This window comes from Periplaneta americana, chromosome 5 (assembly GCF_040183065.1).
Source record: "Periplaneta americana isolate PAMFEO1 chromosome 5, P.americana_PAMFEO1_priV1, whole genome shotgun sequence".
Classification (NCBI taxonomy): Eukaryota; Metazoa; Arthropoda; class Insecta; order Blattodea; family Blattidae; genus Periplaneta; species Periplaneta americana.
In genome coordinates, this window is record NC_091121.1 from 194452973 (window position 1) to 194479570 (window position 26598).

At 33.6% G+C, this 26598-nt stretch overlaps 1 protein-coding gene across 1 annotated transcript in view; it reads left to right on the forward strand.

Annotated features, from left to right (window-relative positions):
- shot (dystonin-like protein short stop) overlaps window positions 1-26598 on the forward strand; it is a gene marked incomplete at its 5' end in the record, with an annotated part of 408663 nt that overhangs the window by 35543 nt on the left and 346522 nt on the right. The window contains 2 exon segments of the mRNA XM_069827013.1: window positions 971-1048; window positions 10519-10611. Coding sequence (XP_069683114.1) covers window positions 971-1048; window positions 10519-10611 — 171 coding nt within the window.

A 26598-nucleotide genomic window follows, 5' to 3' on the forward strand; every position in this document is an offset into this window, starting at 1 on the left:
TTTTTTCAACTGTATCAAAATGATAGCAATACTATTTCATGCATTCCATTCTTAGTGTACTGCCCGAGGGCAGGTCTTTCACTGCAAACCCAGCTTTCTCCAGTCTTTCTTATTTCCTACCTTCTTCTTTGTCTCCGCATACGATACATACTGTACTGTATGTCTTAATGTCGTCTATCTTGTTCTGCTCCGGACTCTTTTCCCGTTCACAAACAATAGTACGAGTATTAAGAACACTAATAAAATATTTGATGATAATCTGTCGCTTAGTAAAGAAGTTAATTTTCTCCAGCTAATTGTGTATTTTATACGACGATGCATTGGTGACGTTGCTGTCATTTGAATGCATAACGTTTACAAATAAACACGTTTTATAATCATATTCGTCGAAAAGAACTACAGTAATATCATTATTCTTTCTAAATCTTTACATATCACAACCTGATTTCTTAGATGGAGAAAATTAGTAAAATATTTGCTACTCATAATGAACACTGAACTTAAATTCGTGTTATTAGAAAAAGTATTTTAATATTGCTTATATCTATTATCACATCTTTAAGTACGCATACAGGTATAGTCTGTTCATTAGCAATTTGCTCGTATTGCAATTTTATTTTTAGCTTGAAATTTAGAGTAAGAGTATGTGTTTAGATAATTAAAAGAAAAAAATCGTCTTTCTGCCTTTGTTACCGTTCCCTTCCTGTCTTCCTCTTTGCACACTAAAATAGTTACCATTCATAATTTCGTCAACAGCATGAAAGTTGTGAAGAAGTAAATTTCATTGGTTTATAGTTTTGCTGACCAAGTGAAGTTGGTTGTTATTTTAAACGTAAACGAGCTGGAAAAGTGTATTTCTCTTTAAGATCAAAGAATACAATTCTAATTTTTAAATTAGGTTATCTTTTTTATTTTTTTATTTTGGAATATATGATTTTATAATGTTTTTCTTGTTTTTCTTTTGTTGCAGCCCCGAGAAAGAGGTCGCATGCGATTCCACATGCTGCAGAACGTACAGATTGCTCTTGATTTCCTGAGATACAGAAAAGTAAGTAAACAACTTTATATTTGTAAGAAACTAATGAACTTGGGATCGAGCGAGTTGGCTCAAACGGTAGCGTTTGAAACTCGCATTCGGGAGGTCCCGGGTTCAAACCCTGTGGCCGGCCAATCTGACTGGTGTTTTTCATGATTTTCCTCAGTCACAAAGGCAAATGCCGTATTGGAAATTTACGTACCATAATTCATCAACGCCTCAGACACCAATATCATACAACACTTTTGGCCGATCGTGTTTTTTTTAACAACCTTACCGATGTTTTTGGTAGGCCTTGTAAGTTAAACTTAGACACACGTGCGGTAAGTAAATAACAAATGAATAACACCTATCGACAAATACGAATAATAACAAATGAATGACACCTATCGACAAATACGAATAATAACAAATGAATGACACCTATCGACAAATACGAATAATAACAAATGAATAACACCTATCGACAAATACGAATAATAACAAATGAATAACACCTATCGACAAATAACAAACGGCGATCACATATAAAAATATTAGCATCCAAAAGTAAACTGTTTATTTAAATAAAAAGTGATTAATAATATATTTTTTTTATTAACAACGGACAAAAAATAGTATGTAATACAAGTGTTAAGTGCCTTCGCTTCTCAGATGATATGAATTGTTTGTATTATCAGTTTATCCTTTACAAACTGTAAACAGATTATGTATTTACTTATAATTTTTCCTATGAAAATAATAATTGGTGATGTCAGCTTTTTTATGTTGTCAGCTTTTTTGAACACGATTTCCAGCTTATTTCAGAATTTTAACCGAATTCCTACTTCACAAAGAAGTTACTCGATCTTGTCAGCCAACACTATATTCACTATAATAATTATATCCTCTGGCAGATAGCAATGACGTCATAATTTACTAGTCACTTGAATTAAAACAGGTTAACAAAGAAAACAGAAAAAATAGACTAATTAATCCATCGATTAGCGCTAGATTATTTTAGGACCACTGGCGCTATATCTCAGCTGCACTGTAGAGAGGAGTGCCTGTTTATTCCTTGTTAATTGACTCCGGTTTGAAATTCTGTGGCTCCCAGGCAAAATGTGATATGTCATTTCTTGTAGATTTTCAGGAGAAAGCATTTAAAGTTTGAACGACTGTATAGATTATAGAATAGATAGATAGATTATAGATAGATTTATTGATATTAGTTCACAAAAGTACAAAACTTAATAATTTAACAAAAACATCAATATACAAAAGTAGTTATACCAAATAAATATAAAATTTCCTAAACTAATTTATTTACCGTAAATCTCAATAATTTATTGGTTCAAACTTGCACTCACGTCTGGTTGATTATAGAATAATAGGAGCCTTGTTTCATAACAACGGGTTAGAGAGAAAAATAATAGAAATATGGACTTCATCTTTTGTCACAATAAAGATACTATCAGGATGCATAACATATCGCAAAATTTCTTTTTCGAAAATAAATTGAAATTCAGTCATTTTTCATAACTAAGGTCCTGGAACACAACTATGGTCCACTATACAACCATTCAAATTTTGTACTCCTTAACGTAGTACCTCGTTTATCTATATTTTTGCTGTACTGTAGTTTGAAGTCACGTCACTGCAGCTATCTACAAACAGTCTATGTTACTTCTACAATGTTTTCAGTAGGTTATTTTACGACGCTTTAACAACATCTTAGGTTATCTAGCGTCTGAATGAGATGAAGGTGATAATGCAGGTGAAATGAGTCCGGGGTCAAACACCGATAGTTACCCAGCATCTACAATGTTTTTTGAATGGTTGTATCATGGACTATAGTTGTGTTTCAGGACCATAGTTATGGGAAATGACGGTATCACCTTTTACCTTGGAAGCAAAGAATTAATATGCAAGTGAATGTTCCTTAACAGAAGAAAAATATTTGTTTTGTTCTGATACCTGAAAATGCTCTCCATCAGTATTTCATAATTGCCCTCCTTCTTTTAATCTATTGTATTGTATTTATTTACATTCCACAGTATTCGTAAATAGCTTCACAGCTAGAATATGGAATATGTCAAACGAAAAAAAAAAAATCTTAATAGTACTGTACTACAAAGTCTTAATTAGTCTAGTTGAAATATATACAGAATAGTTTTACAATATAGGCTACTAGTACAACACAAAATTTAGTATCAATACTTAATACAACAGAAATATTCACGAAGCATTGTTGAATGTCATGAATTCACCTACAGAATAAAGGCGTGAGAAATTAAATACTTCTTTAATTTGGCCCTAAATAATCTTATGTTTTGAGTTTCATTTTTTATATCCATAGGGAGGCTATTAACATTTTCTACTGCCATATAACGCACTCCTTTTTGATAGCACGATAGACTTGCCGTTGGAATATGAAAGTTATTTTTTGTCGCGTATTTATGCTATGAACTGTTGAATTAATTACAAAGTTTTCACGATTACATACGAGAAAGATTATTAATTAAAAAATATACTGACAAGCCATGGACATTATTTGTTGTTTTTTGAAAATAGTCCTACACGATTCCCTAGATTTGGCACCTACTATTATTCTAATTACTCTTTTTGTAGTGGGAATATACTGTTACTATCTGTGGAATTCCCGCAGAATATTATTCAAAACCATATCAATTATCTCAGAGATGAGAACTTAACAAGCTGTAATAAGTAGTTAAAATTACTGTCAGGAACCATCGTAATGCTTGATATGCATAACACACTGTTCTAAGGTTTGCACGTTCCTCAAAATCTGCGCTTAGTAACATAAGATTTAAATCCCTGAGTTGAATCTTAATTGTCATTAGTATGGATCTATAAACTATCTGAATTGGATGGTTAATGAAGATGAAGCTTTTTTAATAACTTCATATATATGAGTACGAATTTATTAGTATTCTTCAAAGGATAAAAAGCTGTTAGCTGGACTTTGTTGATTTAAATTCAGGTTTTAAAAAGATGGAATAAAAAATGAGTTTACAAAATAATAACACTTAATCACTTGTTAGCGTACGAATATTCAATTTGGAATTTTAACTTGTTATCAAAGTGGTTTTATAAGTTGTTTCTGTAGGTTATATTGAGACAGACACAGATATATACATGTACTGTATATCAGACAGATTTTTTGTGTAGCGGGCATGTTAAGCTATATTTAGTACATATATTGAAGATATTACTGGTGTCAATTCAGTATCCTGTAAAAATTTAAACTGTAAGATAAGAATACCATAGACCAGGCATGTCAATTGATGCCCACAGGAGCAAGCGCGCGCTTTAGAGCCCAGGAGAGCCTGAGGACTTTACAGCGGAAAGGAAAGAGACAGACGAAAGAGGTGGTATATGCCGCTTGGTCAAGCTATATTCAGCACTGATTCAATAGATGAAGGGAAGAGAACTTATTAAAACTGTATCCATGTTAATTTTTAGATTTGCCTGAGAAGTATAAGTGCATTATAAGAATGTAAGTTTTAATTTTAATGCTCATTTTTTCACAAGTTTGATTTTTTTATTCAAAAGAAATATTTTCTCAACTTTTCGTATAGAAAAGTGAAATTTTCAGGTATAGGCCTATTTATTTAGTAGCCTTATAGAATGTTTTCGTAAATCTAATATACCGTATATACGTATTACTGAAGATAGTGTATTGAAATTTTTGAAAATATTCGCATGGAAATTGTTTGTAAGGAAATGAATTAACAAAGCAACTACTGTTACATCATAAGCAAAAGATACGTGCCCATGTGTTGTAAAAATGTCAGCTCTATAGCTTCAGCAGATTTCGAGAAAATAATTTAATATTCTGTTGATAGGAAGTTGCTCACAAATATCACCTTAAAAGCATAATGCGATAAGAGTTTTGTTATGTAATATTAGTTACACTTAAAACAGATACAGTACCTAGGTAACTTTGCTTTGTACTGTAACATTGTTTTGATTAGATACCATCAATATAAATTCCAACTTATCATGTCATACTCAATCTCTTTCTTTGGAATATCACTTTCTTTATGAATGATGTGTTTCATCCACTTAATGCAGTATAATATTATACTACTATGGAATTTAAGTGAATATTCCTTCTTAACTCTCTATTATGTTATTAAGATTTAAAACACAAGTGCAACATTAAGAAATCAGTGTTAGTACTTTTGTTTTACAGACAATATAGATAATATTAAACAGAAAGAAGCCATATAAAAGTAACGGCATAAAATTTCACGTTCCGTTTGAAGTTTGTGCACTACTGTTTTCTTAATCCAACAGGTTGCTTATTCATATATACAACCCTTCCTCTTTCCATACTTAGCGCTTGCTGCCCGCGCACGACGTCAAGGTCAGAAAAATGCGCTTGCTTTGACATCACTGCCGTAGATTCTTTCCTCCCCTCTCACTTCTCCTTGTGTTTCTTCATTAGCATATAAACTGCATTGGTTGGACTCTCTTGTTCTTTTCTGCTTGATCTCGCCTCTTTAATACAGAAAATCTCCGTGATTATAAACGGGTGTATCGTCTCTGTCTATAGTCGTATGTACATGAAAATGGAAACATTAGAAAGAGAAACTGAAAAATTGTATAGTGTATACATCACAAACACTCGATGTGCATCCCGCGTTCCACACAGTAGACATGGGGGCTATATTCACTCAAGCCTCACGCGCTTCAAAATATCTAGGCCTACTGGAATGGACTCAGTGGTATCGCAGGTATTGCAGAGTCTGAGGCGGTGGAAGTACATAGATATATTTTATGTAACCCCATAAGAAGTTGCCGAAACTCAAGTCGGGGGACGTGGGTGGCCACTTTCAAAATACGTCCTGTTCTCCAGAGCGTCAAATCTACCTCTCTTTCAACTGTTTGTTAAGATGGCTACGAACATTTGCTGCAATGCAATAATCCAGAAATAACAAAAGACTGGCAAACCCGAAAGAACGAAACCCATATTAACAGCTTCTATTCGTTTCTGCTACCATCTATAGTTTTTGCCGGCAATTGGACATACCACAACATTCAAAACAGGAATTCTTTGAGTCTTCTTTCTTGTGGCGCTTGTATAAGGTTCAAAGTATTTTCCGTTATGAAATTATACCAGTTTGTAATCACGGAGGGTTTTTATGGACCTAGTGTGTATGGCACGTCGCACAATGGTCCAAAACGCAAATTTAGCGGGAAAAACTAATAAATTTTCCGCTACCTAAAATATGGTGGCTATGGAAGGACAGGTATTTTGTGTTGTGCGAGGAATTCGCTCACAAAGAGCGACCGATGTGCTAGGCAGTGGCGGCTGATTGACTGAGGCAAGTGAGGCCGGGCCTCAGTCACTTGGCTTAACTGAAATCAAATTTTGTGTTTTTATATAATGTATTAGTTACTTGAATGAAGCATATATCGCTGTAGAAGCATTTGAAAACTTTGTGATGTATATAGACCTGTTTTGCAGTAAAATTTGCTCCTAAGGCCAGGATCGCACGTGTCGGGTCTGGTTTGTGATGTATATAGACCTGTTTTGCAGTAAAATTTGTTCTTGAGGCAAGAATCGCTCGTGCCGGGTCTGGCTTCTGAATTTCCTGTATTTTCTCGGGCTTTGAGCTTGCGCTTAAAACGTTGTAGCTGAGGTACAATTCGTCTGGCCTGGTCAGGTTTCACTCTCCCATCCATGGATCGGCCTCAAGGGTAGAGTGGGGTGGGATAGCGATGGTGACTTGTCTTCCTAAATAGGACATAAATAACACAAATTCCAGCTCTTTGGCAGGCAGAGACCCCACACTATTCCTTCCCCTTATGTCTTAAGCTAGGGTGTTGTACTATTGTACTTCGTACTACAGTAGTGAATCTGGGCCAATGTTGTTATGTATTTCGGGAAAATATAAACAGAAACAAATGCGAGAAATAATGCTGGTGCAGTTAATTCATTGTTAGAGTATCCTTTTTCGAGAAGAAATAATATTGAAAGAAAGGAAGTTTTAAATAAGGAGAGAGTCTACCGAGATACCTACGACATCGCTGACAATTTTTCTGACAGATAATCTTAAAACGCGAGTTTCTATTGTTATCCCGATATGGGCTACATAAATGGTTAAGTGGTAATGTGGTGTAAAATAAACTTCTGTGTTGGCTTTCTTCGTTGCTGTCAAGGGAAGAAAATAAAAAGAAAAGAAAGAAAGGGATTTTCAACATATAATGTGGGTTGCTTCATCACACTGAAGCAATCACTGAACTCACAGCATAACAGCTTATTTGGTGAGTGAAGTTATTATTTTTCATTAATGGTAGGCTAATAATAATAGACTAATAACAATAATAATAATACAGTAATAATGATATTAATAATATAATAACAATAATAATTAATATCATAAATAAACATTTCGTATGGGAGATACTTAAACTAGTTGCATCTGGCCTCACCGAAGATTTCGATCACCGGCCGCTCCTGGAGCTAGGGTATTACTATGATGAAGAACCCAATTCTGTCCTTGCCACAAATTGGGTCTTTTTGTCTAACTGCGTAACGAAGACGTCTAAAATTTCAACATTCGTCTTCTTACTTACAGTTCGACCCTCAGGAATAAACTCGAAATTTACGAGATCCTGGATACCGAAGAGCACTTCTAGCATTAGGGAAAAGTTGCCTAATTCCGTGATACGTTTCTTTTACTGAATGTCACGGGGTTGGGTATCTTGCTAGGAAGGTCACCGATGTCTCAAAACTAGGCGAAAGATGTAATTTTTAAGAAATATGTCTGGCGCTATGATCGACCGGCAAAGCTTTGACTGACATTCAATTTTAAAAAAGTATCACGGGATTAGGGGTATCACGGAAATAGGCAACTTTGCCCTTCTTTCCCCTTTGATCGGTCGGTACACTGAAAAGAAACGTTCTGATGGGGACAGATAAAAAAGTTATTTTTTTTTCTTCCACCATGTTAATAATGTCAAAAGAAGTGCTTATACAAATGTTGGCCACTCGACCGCAATTACGAGGCCGTCCAGAAAGTGATTTTCCCTGGGGCCGTTTATGGAAAAAAGCACAATTGCATGGAAATATTTATTGAAACAGATACAACAATTGTTGCGCTATTTGTCAACATATCTCCCACTGGAATTGAGACATTTGTCATACCATGGGATCAATTTTTGTGTCGTAGAAGTCAGCCGCCTCAGACCGGAACCAGCGTTTGACTGCGTCTGCATCTCTCTCTGTTGATCCCATGATATGAGAAATGTCTCAATTCCGATGGAAAATATGTTGAAAAATAGCTCAACAATTGCTGTGTCCGTTCCAATAAATTCGTCCAATGAAATTGTGTTTTTTTTTCTGTTAGCGGCCCCTGGCGAACTTATTTTTTACGGCCCTCTTAATTGCGATCGAGTGACCAAAATTTGTGTAAGCACTTCTTTTGACATTATTAACATGGCGGAAGAAAAAAAAATTAACATTTTTATCTGCCCCCATCAGAACGTTTGCTTGTGAGTCTATATGCCTGGAGGGTAGGCCACCAGCGCACGAACAAGGCAGAGAAGTTGCCTACAGAGCATGGCGTTGCCACCCGAAGTTGCGATACTTTCTGACTCTACTAGTACATAGACTTACGTACATTCAACTGCTGTAGCCAACAATTTTTGTAATCCTACCTCTGCCTTTTTTAGTGCAATAATAATTGATTCTTCTTTGGAGTAACAGTATTATTCACTTGTAAAATTTTGTAATAAGCATAGCATATGTCAGAATTTGTACTTCTATACCCTTTTGTCAGACACACTTTTCTGTGTCTGGTTAGTTTTGAGATTCACTGTCAATGCCAGAGCTTCTTCTGGAGTGTGTGAACGACTGTGAATAAGTGTACGGGACTCCATGGTACAGGAATGCACTGTTGGGCGAATGATCTACGTAAAGATTAATTTTTAGTCCTACAGAATTATCTGTTGCAGTTACCATTGGTTATTAATGAAGAAAAATTCGCTCCGATGCCGGGGATCGAGCCCGAGATTCCAAGTTCTATGCAATGGGCGCTGTAACCACTGAACTACGCCAAGGCTCAATCCCCAGCACCGGATCAAATCTTTTTCTTTTGGTATACAGTGAAACCTGTCTAAAGCGGCCATCTGAAGTTACCTTGTAAAATGGCCGTTTTATCAGGTGGCCGCTTGATTAAGTTTGCGGTTTTTATGAATCAGCATGAAAATACTGAATTTCATTGACTTTTTAGTAATGTGCGCACACAACGATCGTGCATATTAATGTCAGCCTCTTCCATTCTTGCAACTAGCCTTTTCAAAACTCGCTTGCGGTACCTGAGTTTAAATTAACGGATAATACCTTGATCAAGGGGCTGGACGTGTGATGTCCGCTCTAACCACCCATTACTAGCAAAAAATTGCTTACATTGAGTTCTTTGGTAATTTCAAGAGCTTTCTCTTGAATTATATACCCGCTTACTGGCAATTTCTTCGCCCTCGCACACTTGAACCATTCGTAAACGAAATCATTCACATTACTAAACACAGATTGTCTCTTCCGTTTTTGGCCACCACGCATATTTTTCTCTCATTCTTTTAATATTTCATCTTTATTCTTAATTATACCGTTTATTTGTGTCCTTCCACATTTGAATATTTGTGCAATTTTTCTCGCACATGTTCCCTTCTCACTTTCTTCAATCATTTTTCGTCTTGCCTCTAAACTTAACACCACTCTAGATTTATTGTTAGATATGATTTCTCTCTCAAACTAACTTCACAATTCCTCTGAATCAACTGAATGAAAAGAAGAAAAATTCGTAAAAGCTGGCCCAAATAGAGAAAGATAGAAAGTGGAGAAAAAAATAAAAAAATTCGAATGGTTAACTACTGACCTAAAACATACTGTGACATTTTCGATAGAAAAATGTCCGTATTTCAAATCTTTAAAAACGAGTAAGAATTTAAAGCTATGCAGGGTCGGAGTGGAAAGTGACAAAAGAGTCATAAAACTAACCAACTAACCCCAAGGTATGGAGGGTGTACTGTTGTATACTTAGCTGATGTTCTCGTGACATTGCTTCCTGCCCTCTAACCATTGAAAAAATAGGTCAGACAGTATCCGTGAAAAGATTTTTTGTTGGACAGTGACTGTTATAGTCAGGTTCTAATCCAAATAGACCCCGGCCGCTGGCCGGCGCAAGAGGTGGCCGCTAAATAAAGAGAGAATTTGTATTGATCTTATGGAAAATCCAATTGGTTCCAGAGAAAATTGGCCTTTTGGTCAGGTGGCCGTTTAAATGAAGTGACCGCAAAGGCAGGTTTCACTGTATTCCCTTTGTTCGATCCCCGTCGCTGTAACGAATTTTTCTCCATTAATAACTAATGGTAACCATTGAGAAAGCTTAATTAATTTTCATGTTATGATTTCTGTATTGTTCTTCATTTATCATGAACAGTGAAATGTTTGAATTTGTGTGTTACAGATCAAGTTGGTGAACATACGTGCAGAAGACATTGTTGATGGAAATCCAAAACTGACCCTTGGTCTTATTTGGACTATCATCTTGCATTTCCAGGTAGGATTTTTAAGATTGTTTACCTTATTTTCAACCTAAATTGCCGTTCAACCAGTTTGAAATATGAGAGGCAAAGCAGAGAACTGCAAAAGTAGTGTTAATTCTTTATGAAATTAATTTTGTAGATATTTCGTAAGTGAAGAGCGTTTTCATGGTTTGTAATATGCATTGAGTCATTTGATATTTATCAATACATACGCAGATCTTTCGTAGTTAACCCTTAAATTGACAAAGTATCCTATAGGAGGTTAATAGGCTATATATATATATATATATATGCTATAATTTTAATAGAACAATAGAAAAAAATTGGTAGGAAAATTAAAATTTCACAATACTATAATATTGTACAACGTATGGACATTGCGATAGTTGTTTTCTTTGCGGTCCGACAAGATTTAATAAACTAGTGTGAGTAATGAAGCTTTGCCAAGTTAAGGGTTACTCTTTAACGAACTTCTTCTTCTTCTTCTTCTTCTTCTTCTTCTTCATGCATTAAGTCATACTAAGGCTTGTTGCGCGCTCCAAATTATTAGTTAATTGGTCTTTCCATCGGTTTTTTGGCCTTCCTGTGTTCCGTTTTCCTTCTGGTATATAATTTAATATTTTCTTTGGGTATCTTCTCTCATCCATTCTGTCTACGTGATCTAGCCATTTTTTTCTGTGATGTTCTATTTCTTCATTTAGGTTAAAAATCTGTAATTGATTTCTTATGTCTTCATTTCTGATTCTGTCCCTTTTAGTGACTCCCAGAACTGATCTTAAAAACCTCATTTCTGCTGCCTGTAGTCTACTTTTATCTCTACTTGTCATCGTCCAAGTTTCACTACTATATAGAGCTGCAGGAACTGCCATAGTTTTATAAAATTTTATCATCGTATCTTTTCTTCCTTTATTTTTTAAAGTTCTTTTAATTGTTCCGCATATTTTTTAAAAAATTTCAACTTTATTTCCAATATCTACCTCTTTAATATATGATATTGAAGATCCTAAAAATTTAAATGTATTTGCTTGTTCAATTATATTATTGTCTAATACAAGTCTACATCTTAGCGGATGAGTTCCTTGAAATGCCATGGATTTGGTTTTGTTTTTTGATATATCAAAATTGTAATTGAGAGTTATTTAATGGAGTACAAATAATGTTCTTTGTAGCGTGTCTTCATTGTCAGAAATTATTACTTGGTCATCTGCACATAGGAGTGTCATGATAAAATTTTTCCTATTATAATCAGAGGATATATTTAAAATGTTCAGCCGCAGTTTCCATTCTCGGATTGCGTTGTCTAGGTATAAATTAAATAAAGTGGGTGATGTACAGCACCCTTGTCTTAGTCCGGTGTTAATACTTGTTTTAAAATTTCCACCTCTCTCTCTTTTACACATATAATTGTACCTTTGCATATATCTTTAAATATTTCAGTAATATGATTTGGTATACCTCTGTTAACCATTATTTCCCATAATTTTTTCTTTTCACTTTATCAAAGGCTTTTATGAAATCTATAAATATGATATATGTTGGACAATTAAATTCTCTCCTTTTTTCTATTATTTGTTTTATAGTGAAAATGTTATCAGTGTATGACCTTCCTATTCGGAAACCTGTTTGTTTAATGAACTTCTTTCATAAAAATAGAATGAAATTTGTGGATCAGACACATGATAAAAAAAGGGTTAAGATATTAGACGGAGCGGATGAAATTATAAAGTTTTTTTTAGTCATTTATTATGTTGACACGTTTTGCATGATTGCGTGCAGTTTATACATGACAGATTATTAAGACCAGTCTATAGGGAATCTATTATGGACTTGAAATATTTCGTACAAAATTGATATCGATGTTATTAATTCAGTGAGAGATAATATGAGAAAAGATCATGATAAAGTTCAGAACAGAAGAATAGTATCTTTTTGCCATTTTTATTGCTTTATGTAGAGCTTTGAGATAGTTGTTGTGGAATAGAGCTTTATGGCTACATTGATTGCTCCAACATTGCTTTAGTAAGGGTTAGTTGTATCTATTTCACATACGCTTTTTCGCCGTTAATAGATGACACTTTTAGAAAACAACAGAGATTTACATACTGCATCACAATCCTTAAGAACAAACAGAGAACATTTAATAATACATTTCATCTCGGTAAATTTTAAAATAATTCATACACATACTTTTTTCGTCTGTAAGTAGTATTTGCTGTTCACAGAGATCTACATACTGTATCACAATGCTTGAGATCAAACGGAGAACATTTTTAATATATTTAATCTCGGTTAATTTTAAAATAATTCATACACATACTTTTTTCGTCTGTAAGTAGTATTTGCTGTTCATGAAATGAGTCTGTAAAGAACAATCGATCATTAAAAAAAAGTTCGTACATTTAACGAATGAAATCTTTACGAAATAGTAGTATTGTATTATATTAATTTTTTTTTTCGTTTGTCACCTCTCATACTTTCACACTCGGTCTGAACTGAGGCATGGTGCTGTATCTATCTTGCTTCTTTTCTGTATTGTACTTGCAGCACATGCATGCCCAGGTAAGTATTACTGATATGAAACGTACACGAACTGCTGCAAAAAATAATCTTAATATTACAGTTCAGTAATGCACTTTTTTTTATCTTCTGAGTAAATTCAAATAATGTAAATTAAAATAGTTTTTGGGACCACAATATATTCAATTAAAGAATATTTTGGAAATTTATTCTAGAGATCCCAGACACTAATCATCTTCATATCGAAATTCAAATAATGTAAATTAAAATAGTTTTTGGGACCACAATGTATTCAATTAAAGAATATTTTGGAAACTTATTCTAGATATCCCAGACACTAATCATCTTCATATCGAAATTCAAATAATGTAAATTAAAATAATTTTTCGGAACACAATATATTGAATTAAAGAATATTTTGGAAACTTATTCTAGAGATCCTAGATACTAATAAACTATTCATTCTGTCTTAAATATTTTACTGTATGTTGTTCACATGAAAGAACTTTACATAAAGATTCATTATATATAATCCCACAAGGGTAGCTGCCCTTCAGTAAGGGTTGCCAAAAGACACAGCATACAAAACAAATAAAAATAAACATTTGTATTATCAATATTATGATTATTATTTTCAAAAGGAACCTACCCTTGGTAAGGTACGTTTATTTAGTAATTATTAATAATCAAATACAATATAAAGTTATTTAGGTGTACAGGTGATTACGTAAAATTTGAAAAGAATATTACATTACGTCTATAGCAATAATTTTCAAATTTTTTTTTAGAATTTTGGAATTTTTTCCCTTGCTCCGAACAATAGTCCAAGTACGTTTTGGGTTATCATTTTAAATATGGAATTAACGTATGTAAAATCCGCGTAGTAGGACTCTCTTGAATGTAAAATTGAAGACATAATTAAGGAATTTTAATATATTGAGTGTAATTAAATTCGTAACCTGTTCTTAAACAAAACAAAACTTTTTGTGGTGACGAAGTTTTAAACACTTTCCTCATTTCGACGGCCCAGTTCAAAAGGAAAACAACTCAAAATTTAAAGTATTAAGAAACCTGCATTTCAAAGCTCTCTGTTGATGTTAGAAATTGAAGGATCGTTGAAAGTACTGCAAATTCTGTTAATGATGTTTTATATAACCGTACTGTAAGTGTCAAATTTGCGTGTGTTAATTGGATTTTTCACGGTAACATGAAGCTTTAAAATTCAGTTGTCTCAAATACTTAATTTTGAGTTGTTTCCCTTCTGAACTGATCTGTTGATTTGTACAACAAGCAACAATGGATAGGCCTACAGATCTTTCTTTGTAGTCAGTATTTTAAATTTAAAACGTACAAGAAACAGTCTTAATATTGTATAAATATGTACACGATTTTTGAACGAATTTAATTTTTATTATTCCTAGAGAAACCGTTTTTGCAGCCATTTACTAACAATTATCTCTTTATGTTAGGATATAGGAGGCCTATTTAAATGTCACCACCAATAATAGTTTGGGAACGTATCTCCCTCTTTTTGAAGAAAAATTAGAATTACGAGAGAATTTAGTTCGTTATTTTGTCACCCTTTCAGTACATAAATATCGTATTGGGCTTAAGGGGACACTGGTGAAATAATGCTGAAAAATAAAGAAAATCCATTTTTTTTTTCGTTTTTATGATCGTAACTATATTTGAGATTGTTTTAAATGATCTAACCGTATAATAAAGTGTTGCCAAACGTATGGTGTGAGGGTGAGTTGAGAGAATTTTTTTTCAATGCTGTTTACTCAACTTAAAATGTTAAGCAGTTTATTGAATAAAATAAAAGCTTATTGTCAGATTGATCTTAAACTTTTCACAGAGATCTATTAAATGTTGGTAAGTAAAATTGAGTTAGCATTTGTATGATTATTAATAATAAGTTCCTTCAGGGCATATTCATATTGCACTCAGATTGAAATTTGCTGTAATGCTAAATTTATGAAATTTAAACATTTATTGTGACACTCTATTTAGTCTGAGCTCAAAAAACTAATTAATCTTTATTCCCATGACTGTTTTCAAGCTTTTGAGCAAACATGAATTAAAAATTTTGAAAACTTTGATGCAAGAAGCTTTTTAGTGACATCAATATAAAATATATTTAAAAAAATATTATTTCAAAACTATTGTCTCTAATGGCATCAGTTTTTCTGCAGATTATAGTATTGTAGGCCTGTTTATGTGGTTTAAATTTAACAAATTTTGGATGAAAGTTGTGGAAGGTTTAAAAATCATATATGTCCCCTTAAGAACAATGACTTGTAGGGATTTTAACAAGAAAATGTTTTATAACTAAAGATATTTCGTGCAAAAATTTACGATTTTATTATTATTACACAATAATTAATCTGCATATTGCCAACGAGAATGAAAGTTGAACATCAGCATCGTCAAATAGTTTATCATTAACTTAAATACGCTATAGTATTGTCAAAGCTAGTGCATGTTATGAGTAAGGTAGAGCAAAAAATAGATACAATTTTTCCTTAAATGACTCGCATTTCGTAGTATTCTTCACGCAGTCTGGGAGCTCTATGTATAACTTTCAATAATACACCTAGGTGAATATTACTGAATATAATATAAATATAATTTTGTCAATTTGCTTGCACTGCGCATGACTGTTGCACGGTGACTATACAAAGAACAGTCCAATATTGTAGGACTCGCTTCTTTTTCTTTCATACAGGATCACGTAATGTTTTCCAGTTCATAACAACACTAGTACTACTTTCTTCTACTTGCACCGTATCTGCATTCGATTGATATACCCATGGTCGGTTCTTTGTGTGGTTACAGTATCAGTAATAGAGTAATACCTTTTTCTTTAATTTGAATTTATTAGGTGCATGTTGGACTATTTACTAGTGGTTTCATGGTTTTCCTTGTCTTTGCTTACTTGGCAGGGACGAAAGGTAAGAATTCCAAATTTAGAGCAGAAGAAGAAAGATCTAGTTCGCTTATGTGGCTTGTGTTATTGCCATGCAAAGAACTGTCCATGTAAGATGTTCGGGTGGCTGAGGGTAAAGCTTTCTATGTTGTCATTATCCCGTTGTTAGCATCAAAATGTGTAATCGTTAAGGTAGTTTCCTCGTTGATAAGATATGTGAAATATGTGACAGAGAAGGAAGGGCCTCGTCATGAATAATTGTCTTAATACCATATTTTTAAGAAAAATATTTCCGTTAATTAATGCTATAAAGGTTATTTTGAGTCAAAAAGTCTTTTTAAATGCAGTGGCGCTCGTGACCTAGAATTTGTCCGGGGCTATTTGATTATAGTTTTGTCATGCGTTGTACTAAAACTAAAAGTCATTTCATCATTGCTCATAATAGTAATATGCGTTAAAAGAGCGGTATGTTGAAGTTTTCATGTTCGAGGAAAAGTTTGAACAAGCGAAACGTAGTTGAGCTTTTTTAATTTCCGAGAATTGAAAGAAAACATACCGCTCGTGTATCGTACATTATTTTGTGCGAAGATCGTTTTTTACATACCTGAAAGAGGAATTTCTAATTAGTTGCAATGAAATCTCCATCTTGGTTTCTGTTCAATGACGGCAAATTTGTTCAATGACGGCAAATTTGCAAAACAAAAATATCTATCGTCAACATTGTTGCTTTAAAATGTTTTCTGTGTTTACTATACTCCAGCAGGCCGTGATATACGTCTGTCTTTTTTTCCCCCCCAGTCTATGATGAGTCTGGAATCTTGTTGATTTTTTCACGGCTTCCTTAATGTTACTTGCATCACGAATGCAGTAACTTTAGTGGAGTTGTAGAGTTTACTTAATTTTTGCAAATATTTAAAAACAATAATTAACAGTGCAATTTATGTGAAATTGCAGTGGTAAGTTTCCAATTTATAATTATTACTATATTGAACGTCTCTAAAAATAATATGTTAAATGCCTAAAGAAGACGGAAATTGTTATGTGTCTTAGGTTGGGAATACTGAATGTGGAATTTTAAACTTTCCGCGGATTGGTTTTGTGCGGAAGCCAAGCAAATACGCACGATCTCGCAAAAAAAAAATAATTCCGTTAATTAATGCTATAAATGTTATTTTGAGTCGAAAAGTCTTTTTAAGGGGAGAGGATGTTATTTTTTAAAACTTTTTCCTATTTGGTGTGAAATATTAATTGTTTGTATGTAGAGAGCTCATAGCTGTAGCAACTCAACCAAATATAAATATTTTGAAAAAAAAAATTATTTCAGAGCCCAAATTTGAAAATAATATATCCAATGCAGGATTGTACTAAAACCGATATATCTAAACCGTTTTTAAAGATAGATTCAAACAGTTTTTTGCAATATATTTTCAAAAGCATGTTCTACAAACAGTCTGTAACAGAATTTTGATATTAGTCCCTACGTTTGTAAAATAAACAATTTTCTGATTTCCTTTCTTGCAAACAAACGGACGTATTTTTAAAAGTGAAATTAATTAACAAGATTCTGTTGCATGGAATAGTTTCCGAATAGTCCAAAGAATGTGTGTTCTAAATGTCATGCATGTATCTTTAATAGTTCAGAAATTATATCCATTTTTGTCTGGCAATGTAGCAAAAAAAAAGAAAAATGAAGTTACTGGAAACCGATAAAAGAAGGCGAGTGATTTAAAAATCCACAGCGCAGGAAGTTTTAAAAATGACGTCTCAGCATCCGATAAGGGCACAAATACCCACAAAATCTTATGCAATGCATTCCACACATATCAAAGGGTATTTTAAAGATTTTTTTTTTTAATTTAATTTACCGGAAATAACATTAAAGGTGGGCGAGAGATTTAAAAATCCATAACCCAGGAAGTTTAAAAACGGCGACTGAACATCCGATAAGGGCTCAAATACCCACAAAATGTTATGCTATGCGTTCCACACATATCGCAGGGTATTTTAAAGACATTTTTTTTTTTGAAAATTTACTCATTTTTCACCAAAAAATACCATCCTCTCCCCTTAAATGAATGTAAGTGTTATTTCACTGTGTCGTAAAGAATTTGTAATTTTTGATATAACAGAATTGAGCAGTTGAATGCTGCATTTGCCTTCCGATGTTCCACGAAAATATAAATATCTATATCGAAAGAGAGATCATTTATAATGTAATGAAAATATTATGGATTTAAATTATAGAATAATAATTGGATATGCTATTGCAAAAAGAGCACATGTCGAATTTTTTGGCATACCGGTTTTTTCACCGATATATACTCTAATTACGTCTACACATCGTTTTGTGCGAAAAGGACGCCTAATTTGCATCCGCCGCCGTTAGAAATGCTGTCCAAATTGCGGAAAATCACACCTGTATGTCATCAACAATATATCAATCTCATCAAAAGCTCAAATGCCCGAGTAAATTTGACATAACACAGGTAAACACAGAAGACAAATCGATTAAAAAATGGTCTCACCTCAACTTTAAAGAAAAATCGCTTTATATGAGAAACTGGAAAATAAGTAGGCCTACCAAAAGACCAAAAGCTAAGATTTCAGTTCTCCTCCTTCAGTGAATTTATCCCAGAAAACCCAGATGAAGTGGTCGCAAAATATGACATAGATAATAATATTTCTACAGAAATTTTCAGTCTTTCAAAAGTAAAAGATTGTTGTGCTCCACTACCTAACAATACAGACTATCCATTTTACAATGGCAAAGTACCGATCAACTAACTAAAAATAGCAGAGATTGCTAAAATGGAAAAGTACATATCTTCAGAATTCAAATAGTTTTATTAGGAAATATTGCAGTTACCATCTACGGTGGCTGATCAAATGTCAGAATAGGACTTCTGGTTGATTTTAGTATATTATGTTCCTTAAAATACTCATAGTCATTTAATTTGTCGATGAATACACGTTTCCTTCCCTCCCTCCCTCCCCCCCCCTCTCTCTCTCTCTCTTCTTTTTTGTGTAATTATAACTTGTGTTATTGTTTTTACCATTTCTGTTTTTAAATTCTTTCTTATTTATAAAAAAAATATTGTCCATATATTTAGATAATGGCACATTTGTAAAATAAAAAAGGCCAAAAAAGTCATATGATGATATCTTAAATATATACTTTTTTCCTTTCATATTATATTATATAAATGACACTCGGGAGGAAATTAAACGCAGAATAAATATGGGAAATGCCTGTTATTATTCGGTTGAGAAGCTTTTGTCATCTAGTCTTCTGTCAAAAAATCTGAAAGTTAGAATTTATAAAACAGTTATATTACCGGTTGTTCTGTATGGTAGTGAAACTTGGACTCTCACTTTGAGAGAGGAACAGAGATTAAGGGTGTTTAAGAATAAGGTTCTTAGGAAAATATTTGGGTCTAAGAGGGATGAAGTTACAGGAGAATGGAGAAAGTTACACAACGCAGAACTGAACGCATTGTATACTTCACCTGACATAATTAAGAACATAGAATCCAGACGTTTGAGATGGGCAGGACATGTAGCACGTATGGGCGAATCCAGAAATGCATATAGTGTGTTAGTTGAGAGGCCTGAGGGAAAAAGACCTTTGGGGAGGCCGAGACGTAGGTGGGAAGATAATATTAAAATGGATTTGAGGGAGGTGGGATATAATGGTAGAGACTGAATTAATCTTGCTCAGCATAGGGACCAATGGCGGGTTTATGTGAGGGCGGCAATGAACCTCCGGGTTCCTTAAAAGCCAGTAAGTAAGTATTATATTGTTTTGACCCTAAAATGTTAACTGTAAAGTTTTGTTGGTCTGGGTACAATGGTTTAAAATTAAATCACTTTTTTTTTAATTCGTAATTTTTTTTTTAATTTTCAAAGATATGCCCTTTTCGAAATTGCACATTAAATTATTCACTGTTGTCAATACACATCTCTCTATTATCAGCCCAGATTCAGCGTGTGTCATTCCAAACACGTGCGACCTCTTTCGAAAAGTTGTGTACTAGTGGAAACTAACGTTGTAGTTATTTGCGCGAACCACAGATGGCGCAGTGACCAGTTTACCATTCCTTCCGACAGATGGCAGAGGTGTGCTTACTTGTACAATCTGCTAATGAGAAGGACGTATGCATAAGATGAAAAACATGTGTTCAGTTTGTTACATATACTAAATAATAAATACAGTTGTAAGGTTTCGTTGATACTTTTGAGGCTACAGAATTAAATTAGGACACATCTCTTATTTGTGGAGTTTGGACATTTTTATCACTGTGCAGTGAAACGAAATCCATCTATTAGTAGATCTAATTTTGCCGTGGTATTTGTCAATTTGTCTTACGTTAGCCCTGTTAGTTCAGAATAACTGTTTACATCTTTACACATTAGTAGACGTTCGTCAATCACAGAATCTACTTGTTACAAAGAAGGCATTTGGTGATGGTAAATGTATGGCACTGTATATCAATGGTAATTAACCTTTTTCCTCCCCGTACCCCTAGAGACACTTTTCCACTGAAGCTTGTACACCCAAAGTTGTGAATTCGAATTATACGTAATTATATCTAAACTTGATTAAACTGAACAATTTATCAATAATTATTAAATCACCAATCGGAATTTTTAAATTATTTTTTTCTTTTAATAATTTGTTAATCGATTAGCGCATTTAGCACTTCTAAATGAAATACGAATACAATACGTGACATAGAATTGAGGACAGCTTAGATAAACTATAAAAGAGATAATCATGCTATGAAATAAATAATTAAAAGGACAACATTACAGATATCATAGGAAAGAAAATTTATCTTATTATAAGTTATTATTAACTTAAGAGGGGGGGGGGAGATACACTATTTGCCTGCAAAAATTGAGTGAAATTATTTTTTTTTTTATATCTCAGCTACTATAAAAGCTAAATGAACAAAACTTTTCATGCCTAATAAACATACATTACACTTTATAAAACACTTCAGAATATTAAAATAGCTAATAATTGCCTGTAAAAATAATACCAAACTTGCATAATTATTTTTACAACCGTAAAGAATTTACATAATAAAATATACGATTAAATATCTGCATGATTCTTTTACTGGAATGGTTCAAAGACCTACACCAACAACATAGTCTAGGATCTTTTACCTATTCCCTCAAGAATTTTTTTTTTTTCTTAATCGTTACCTTCAGTATTAAATTTTCTAAAACCTTTATTTGGAATCCCTTATGAAGACTTTTTTAAACAGAATCCTATTGAAGGAATTATTCTACTTTCAATGTGACCACGATTATTTGTATCTCTCTCATTTTCTGTCAATATATTGTTTTATGTTGATTCCATCAATATAGTAATATACGTTACAAGAGCGGTATGTTGACGGTTTCATAGTCGAGGAAAAGATTGAAAAAGCGAAACGTAGTTGAGCGTTTTTAATTTCCGAGAACATGAAAACAAACATACCGCTCGTGTATCGTACATTATTTTGTGCGAAGATCGTTTATTACATACCTGAAAGACGAATTTCTAATTAGTTGCAATGAAATCTCCATGTTGGTTTCTGTTTAATGACGGCAACTTCGGAAAACCAAAATATCTTTCTTCAACATTGTTGCTATAAAATGCTTTCTGTGTTTACTATACTCCAGCAGGCCGTGATATACGTCTGTCTTTTTTTTCCCCCAGTCTATAAATGCGAACTTAAAACAAACGGTAAGGTTATGTAATGATTTATTTTTCATTTTAATATTTTAACAATATTATTTATATAACATATCGCAGTAATAACATCGGCATCTGGAATCTTGTTGATTTTTTCATGACTTCCTTAATGTTACTTGTATCAGGAATGCAATAAGTTTCGTGGAATAGTAGACTTTACTTAATTTTTGCAAATATTTAAAAACAATAATTAACATTGCAATTTAGATGAAATTGCAGTGGTAAGTTTCCAATTTATAATTATTACTATGTTAAACGTCTCTAAAAATAATATGTTAAAAGCCTAAAGTAGTAAAATGAATGTCGCGCTTAAGCGGTAAGAAGAGGGAAATTGTTATGTGTGTTACGTTGGGAATACTGAATGTGGTATTTCACACTTACCGCGTATTGGTTTTGTGCGGAAAGCAAACAAATACGTACGATCTCGCACAAAAGCTGTTTTCATAACACAATGACTAACAAATGTATCACCACTCAAATTGTTACCATAGTAACTGTAACCATAATCGTAGTACTTGTGTGTAAAATAATAATGAAATATTGTATAGCTACACAAAGAAAATGCTCTTTCAGATATTTAAAGAACTACAGCGTGTCATTTAAAAACATTTTCTATGACGTAGTAACGCGCACATTAGTCGCAAAAATACATTTTACACACGCACGCACACAGATACACACAGATATAATATTTCGTTGTCAAAATCCGTTCATGATATATTACTCGCAATTTTTATATTTAAACCTCGTATTTTTAGGAGCTAAAAAAACTCAGATTCGGTCTTTCAAAGTAATTTTATAAATATCTTAGGAAGAAAAGTTTGCTGTCGAATACCTTTTCACTTTTAAAGTTCTGCGTTGGTATACCATATCCTGGAACAAATTATTTTTTACGTTTTATGACACCTGATTTACTTTATGTCTCATATGACATTCAGTTCAGTCGAATGACATTGAAAACACTGTGTTTTGATTTGGAAACTATTATTCTACAGTTTTATTAGAAAAAAAAAAGCGAAAGAACACAATAAAAATAGAAATGCTGGTTAAGATTTTTCAGGTTTCAACTTTCAAATTATATTGTTGTAAGTCGTATCATATTGCCACACTTCTTTTTTCCCCCTATCAGAACTTTAAACCTGAGAAATTTGGACATTAACAATGTAATATGAATAAAATACGGTAGGCCTATGTTTGAAAATGTATCTTTTGAAGAGGTGGAAAAATTCAAATACCTGGGAGCAACAGTAACAAATATAAATGCTACTCGGGAGGAAATTAAACAAAATAAATATGTGAAATTTGAACTCTCACTTTGAGAGAGGAACGGAAGTTAAGGGTGTTGGAGAATAAGATGCTTAGGAAAATATTTGGGTATAAGAGGGATGAAGTTACACGAAAATGGAGAAAGTTACACAACGCAGAACTGCACGCATTGTATTCTTCACATGACATAATTAGGAACATTAAATCCAGACGTTTGAGATGGGCAGGGCATGTAGCACGTATGAATAAATCCAGAAATGTGTATACAGTGTTAGTTGAGAGGTCGGAGGCAAAGAGGCCTTTGAGGAGGCCGAGACGTAGATGGGAGGATAATATTAAAATGGATTTGAGGGAGGTAGGATATGATGATAGAGACTGGATTAATCTTGCTTAGGATAGGAATCGATGGCGGACTTATGTGAGGGCGGCAATGAACTTCTGGGTTCCTTAAAAGCCATGAGTAAGTAAGTCAGTCGCAGTGTAAACGCAGTTTTAATCCCCGTCATCTCTTGTATTTCTTTCTCGCGTGTGATGTCAGAGTTGTGCTGTATTTGTATGACGAATTGAGGCGTCATATTTCTGGCGCTTAAACATTTTGTCGGAAATGCGGCCACGGTTGTTGTGCAGTGTTAACCCCGGGACCCCATAGCAAGGATTATGCTAACCCCGTTATCCCCACGACCGGACCGTCGAATGGAGCGTCACTGTTCTTACGTCATTCCGGTACTTGAGTCATTCGTTACATAGGCAGTATGGAATGTGACAGTAACTACCGGCTTGCTTGTCTCTTAGGTATAACAATCTATGAATACATGAATAACTATGTATTTTTACCAGCTTTCTAAATCCATTGGTATTTCTTTCCAGTATCGTAAACCTGTAACCAATTATTGATTATTTTTGGTTCAGTCTTTGCCCTTTTTTATGAAATGTGCCCATTTTTGTGTGAATTTTCGACCTGATCTTAGAAGAACACATGTCGAAACTCCCGTGACGCACGTATTGCCAACAACTTTATCTGTAACACACAAGTTTAAGCATTTTACTTCACTGTTCGTGATGAATATTTGGTGTTGAAACTATCAGGTACTACTCTTAGGATGTTTATTTCTCTTCTCATAATATAAGACTACTATGTTTTACTGTAGCTTGTATTCTTGTTAGTAGGGGCAGAATACCTTGTCTATTTGTCAGTCACTACAAAAAATTTCAGTTCAAAGTGACTTCATTGGTGATGTTTCCTTTGCTGCCATAAGAAGATCGCTAGCCATTTAAAAATCCATTCATAAATCTACATATATAGAGTGACCATAATTCGTTTGAGTGAAAATGGGACTTTAATCACTTTCTTTATGGGAAAAGTGGGACATTATATTTTTCTAAAATTTAGTATTTATTTTATTTAAATTTAATCATAAGACTGATACACATACCAAAATGAAACGTAAATAACACTAAAAGGAGAAAAAGAATATTAATAATTTCAAATTATACTTGTTAAAAATAGTATTGTAGCAGTAAAAAGAAATTAAATGCACTTTCGAATTTATTAACATTCATTCAAGTCAGAAATTAGGCTTCTAAAGGAGTTCATTTACTTTCTTTACTCCAACCTTACTTAGCAGAAGTTGCTATATTTGTTTTTTTGAAAGATGGGATATGACAGTTAAGCGGCGAGCTTGGAACTACAGTGCTATGTTGCCAATATGGCCTACCACACTGCCAGCTGATGGACGTTAAGATGGCTGACGTTAAAACATTCGTTGACAATTGACTCGAAGGTAAGAAACAATACAAAAATCGACAGAAAATCAAACACGAAACGTACCAATGCTAATATTGTGTGCACAATAAATGTCGCCAAGAGAGCTATTAAGCACTCGCCACGTGGGAACGGTAAGTTGGCAACTCGACCGTTGTTACCATAGCAACAGACCTACCACGCTATGTGACATTCAGTTGTTTTTCCGATCGCAACGCTCCTGTCATGTCCCATCTTTCGAAAAAACAAGTATATTGCATTCAGCAACTCAGGTTTTGCAAGCAAATGTGAATAAAAATCATTGCAGTTATATTCAGCTGAATAGTTATTTGCCGCGGCTCTAAAACAAGAAAATTTCTTTTCAAGCTCTTCTGTAAATTTACATTGCTTCTTTGACATTGTTATAAGAATTTAAACACAGTTTTAATGTTCACTATAAACACCCATTTAATTGATTAAAATCCTAGCTGAACTTGGCAACTGAACAAAAAAACAGTAAACAAATCTCGAATATTATCGTTCTATCGATAAAACAAAACAGGTAGTACCAACCTAAAAATTGCTATCATTAATATATATAATCTTTATCATAAAGAAATATTTTCCTTGTCGACAGTATGCAAGTATTATAGGTAAAATTTATCGGCACTCTTGTAAAAGTTTATAACTTGCAAATTTGCGCCAAAAATCGGGACAAAAGCCTACGTATTGAAAAAAAAAAAAGTCAGGACAGGTTTTTCAAAGCTCAAAAACGGGATAATCCTGATTAATCAGAATGTATGGTCACCCTAAATCTATAGTGTCTATACGTTTGTCATAGAAAACATTTAGCCGTCGGCGTAGCTCAGTTGGCTGAGGCGCTTGTCTGCCTATTCGTAGTTGAGCTCGGACGTGGGTTCGATTCCCGCTTGGGCCGATGGTTGGGTTTTCCCCCCCCCCCCGACATTTCCTCCAACTGTAAGAGGAGTGTCAGGTAATCTATTAGCTATAATCAGACTTCAGATGCATACAAACAATAATATTGTTCTTCCTCTGACACATATTGTCAAGTGAGATGTACTGCCTGATAATAGATGTACATATCAGCCAGAACCTCAGTCAGAGGCTATTATTATTATTATTATTATTATTATTATTATTATTATTATTATTATTAAAGCAAATCTTGAAGACAGAACAGAGTTAAAAATTAAATCATGTATCAGCGTCATTAGCCTATCATCATGAATTGGGTACATATGTATCCGTCGTAATTTAATTGAGTTTTCTTCAAGCTATTTCGCAACTTGTTTAATGCTTAATTTGACAGGTGCATCCGGGGAGGTGTTTTCACAAAAGACAAAAAATACAATTAGAGTTGGGTTTCTGCAATAAAACCCCGCCCCTTGAACAACGGCATGCTTTCTCGCACGGGGCGGTGCCATAATACTCGTACACCATCTTTTGTTATACTTACTTTGATTAAAATAGATGTTATGTAAATGTATATATATATATAGACTATGTATATAATTGACATTTAGATTTTTAATTCTGTTATGGAAGTAGACACCAGGGATATAGAGGAACATTGAATCTGTTTGAAAGTAATGCTTTCGGTCAAGAGACGCTTCCTATAGTCTGGATCAGCTTACTTAATACCGTAAGGGTGAAGCCTAACCATTTTTTCCCCATTACTACATATCATAGTGGATTATGGTGATTTTATAGTTTGAAGGTTGAATTTTCTTTTGCCAACTGCGTTTCGAATTTCGATACTGAGATATATTACAACTGGTAGT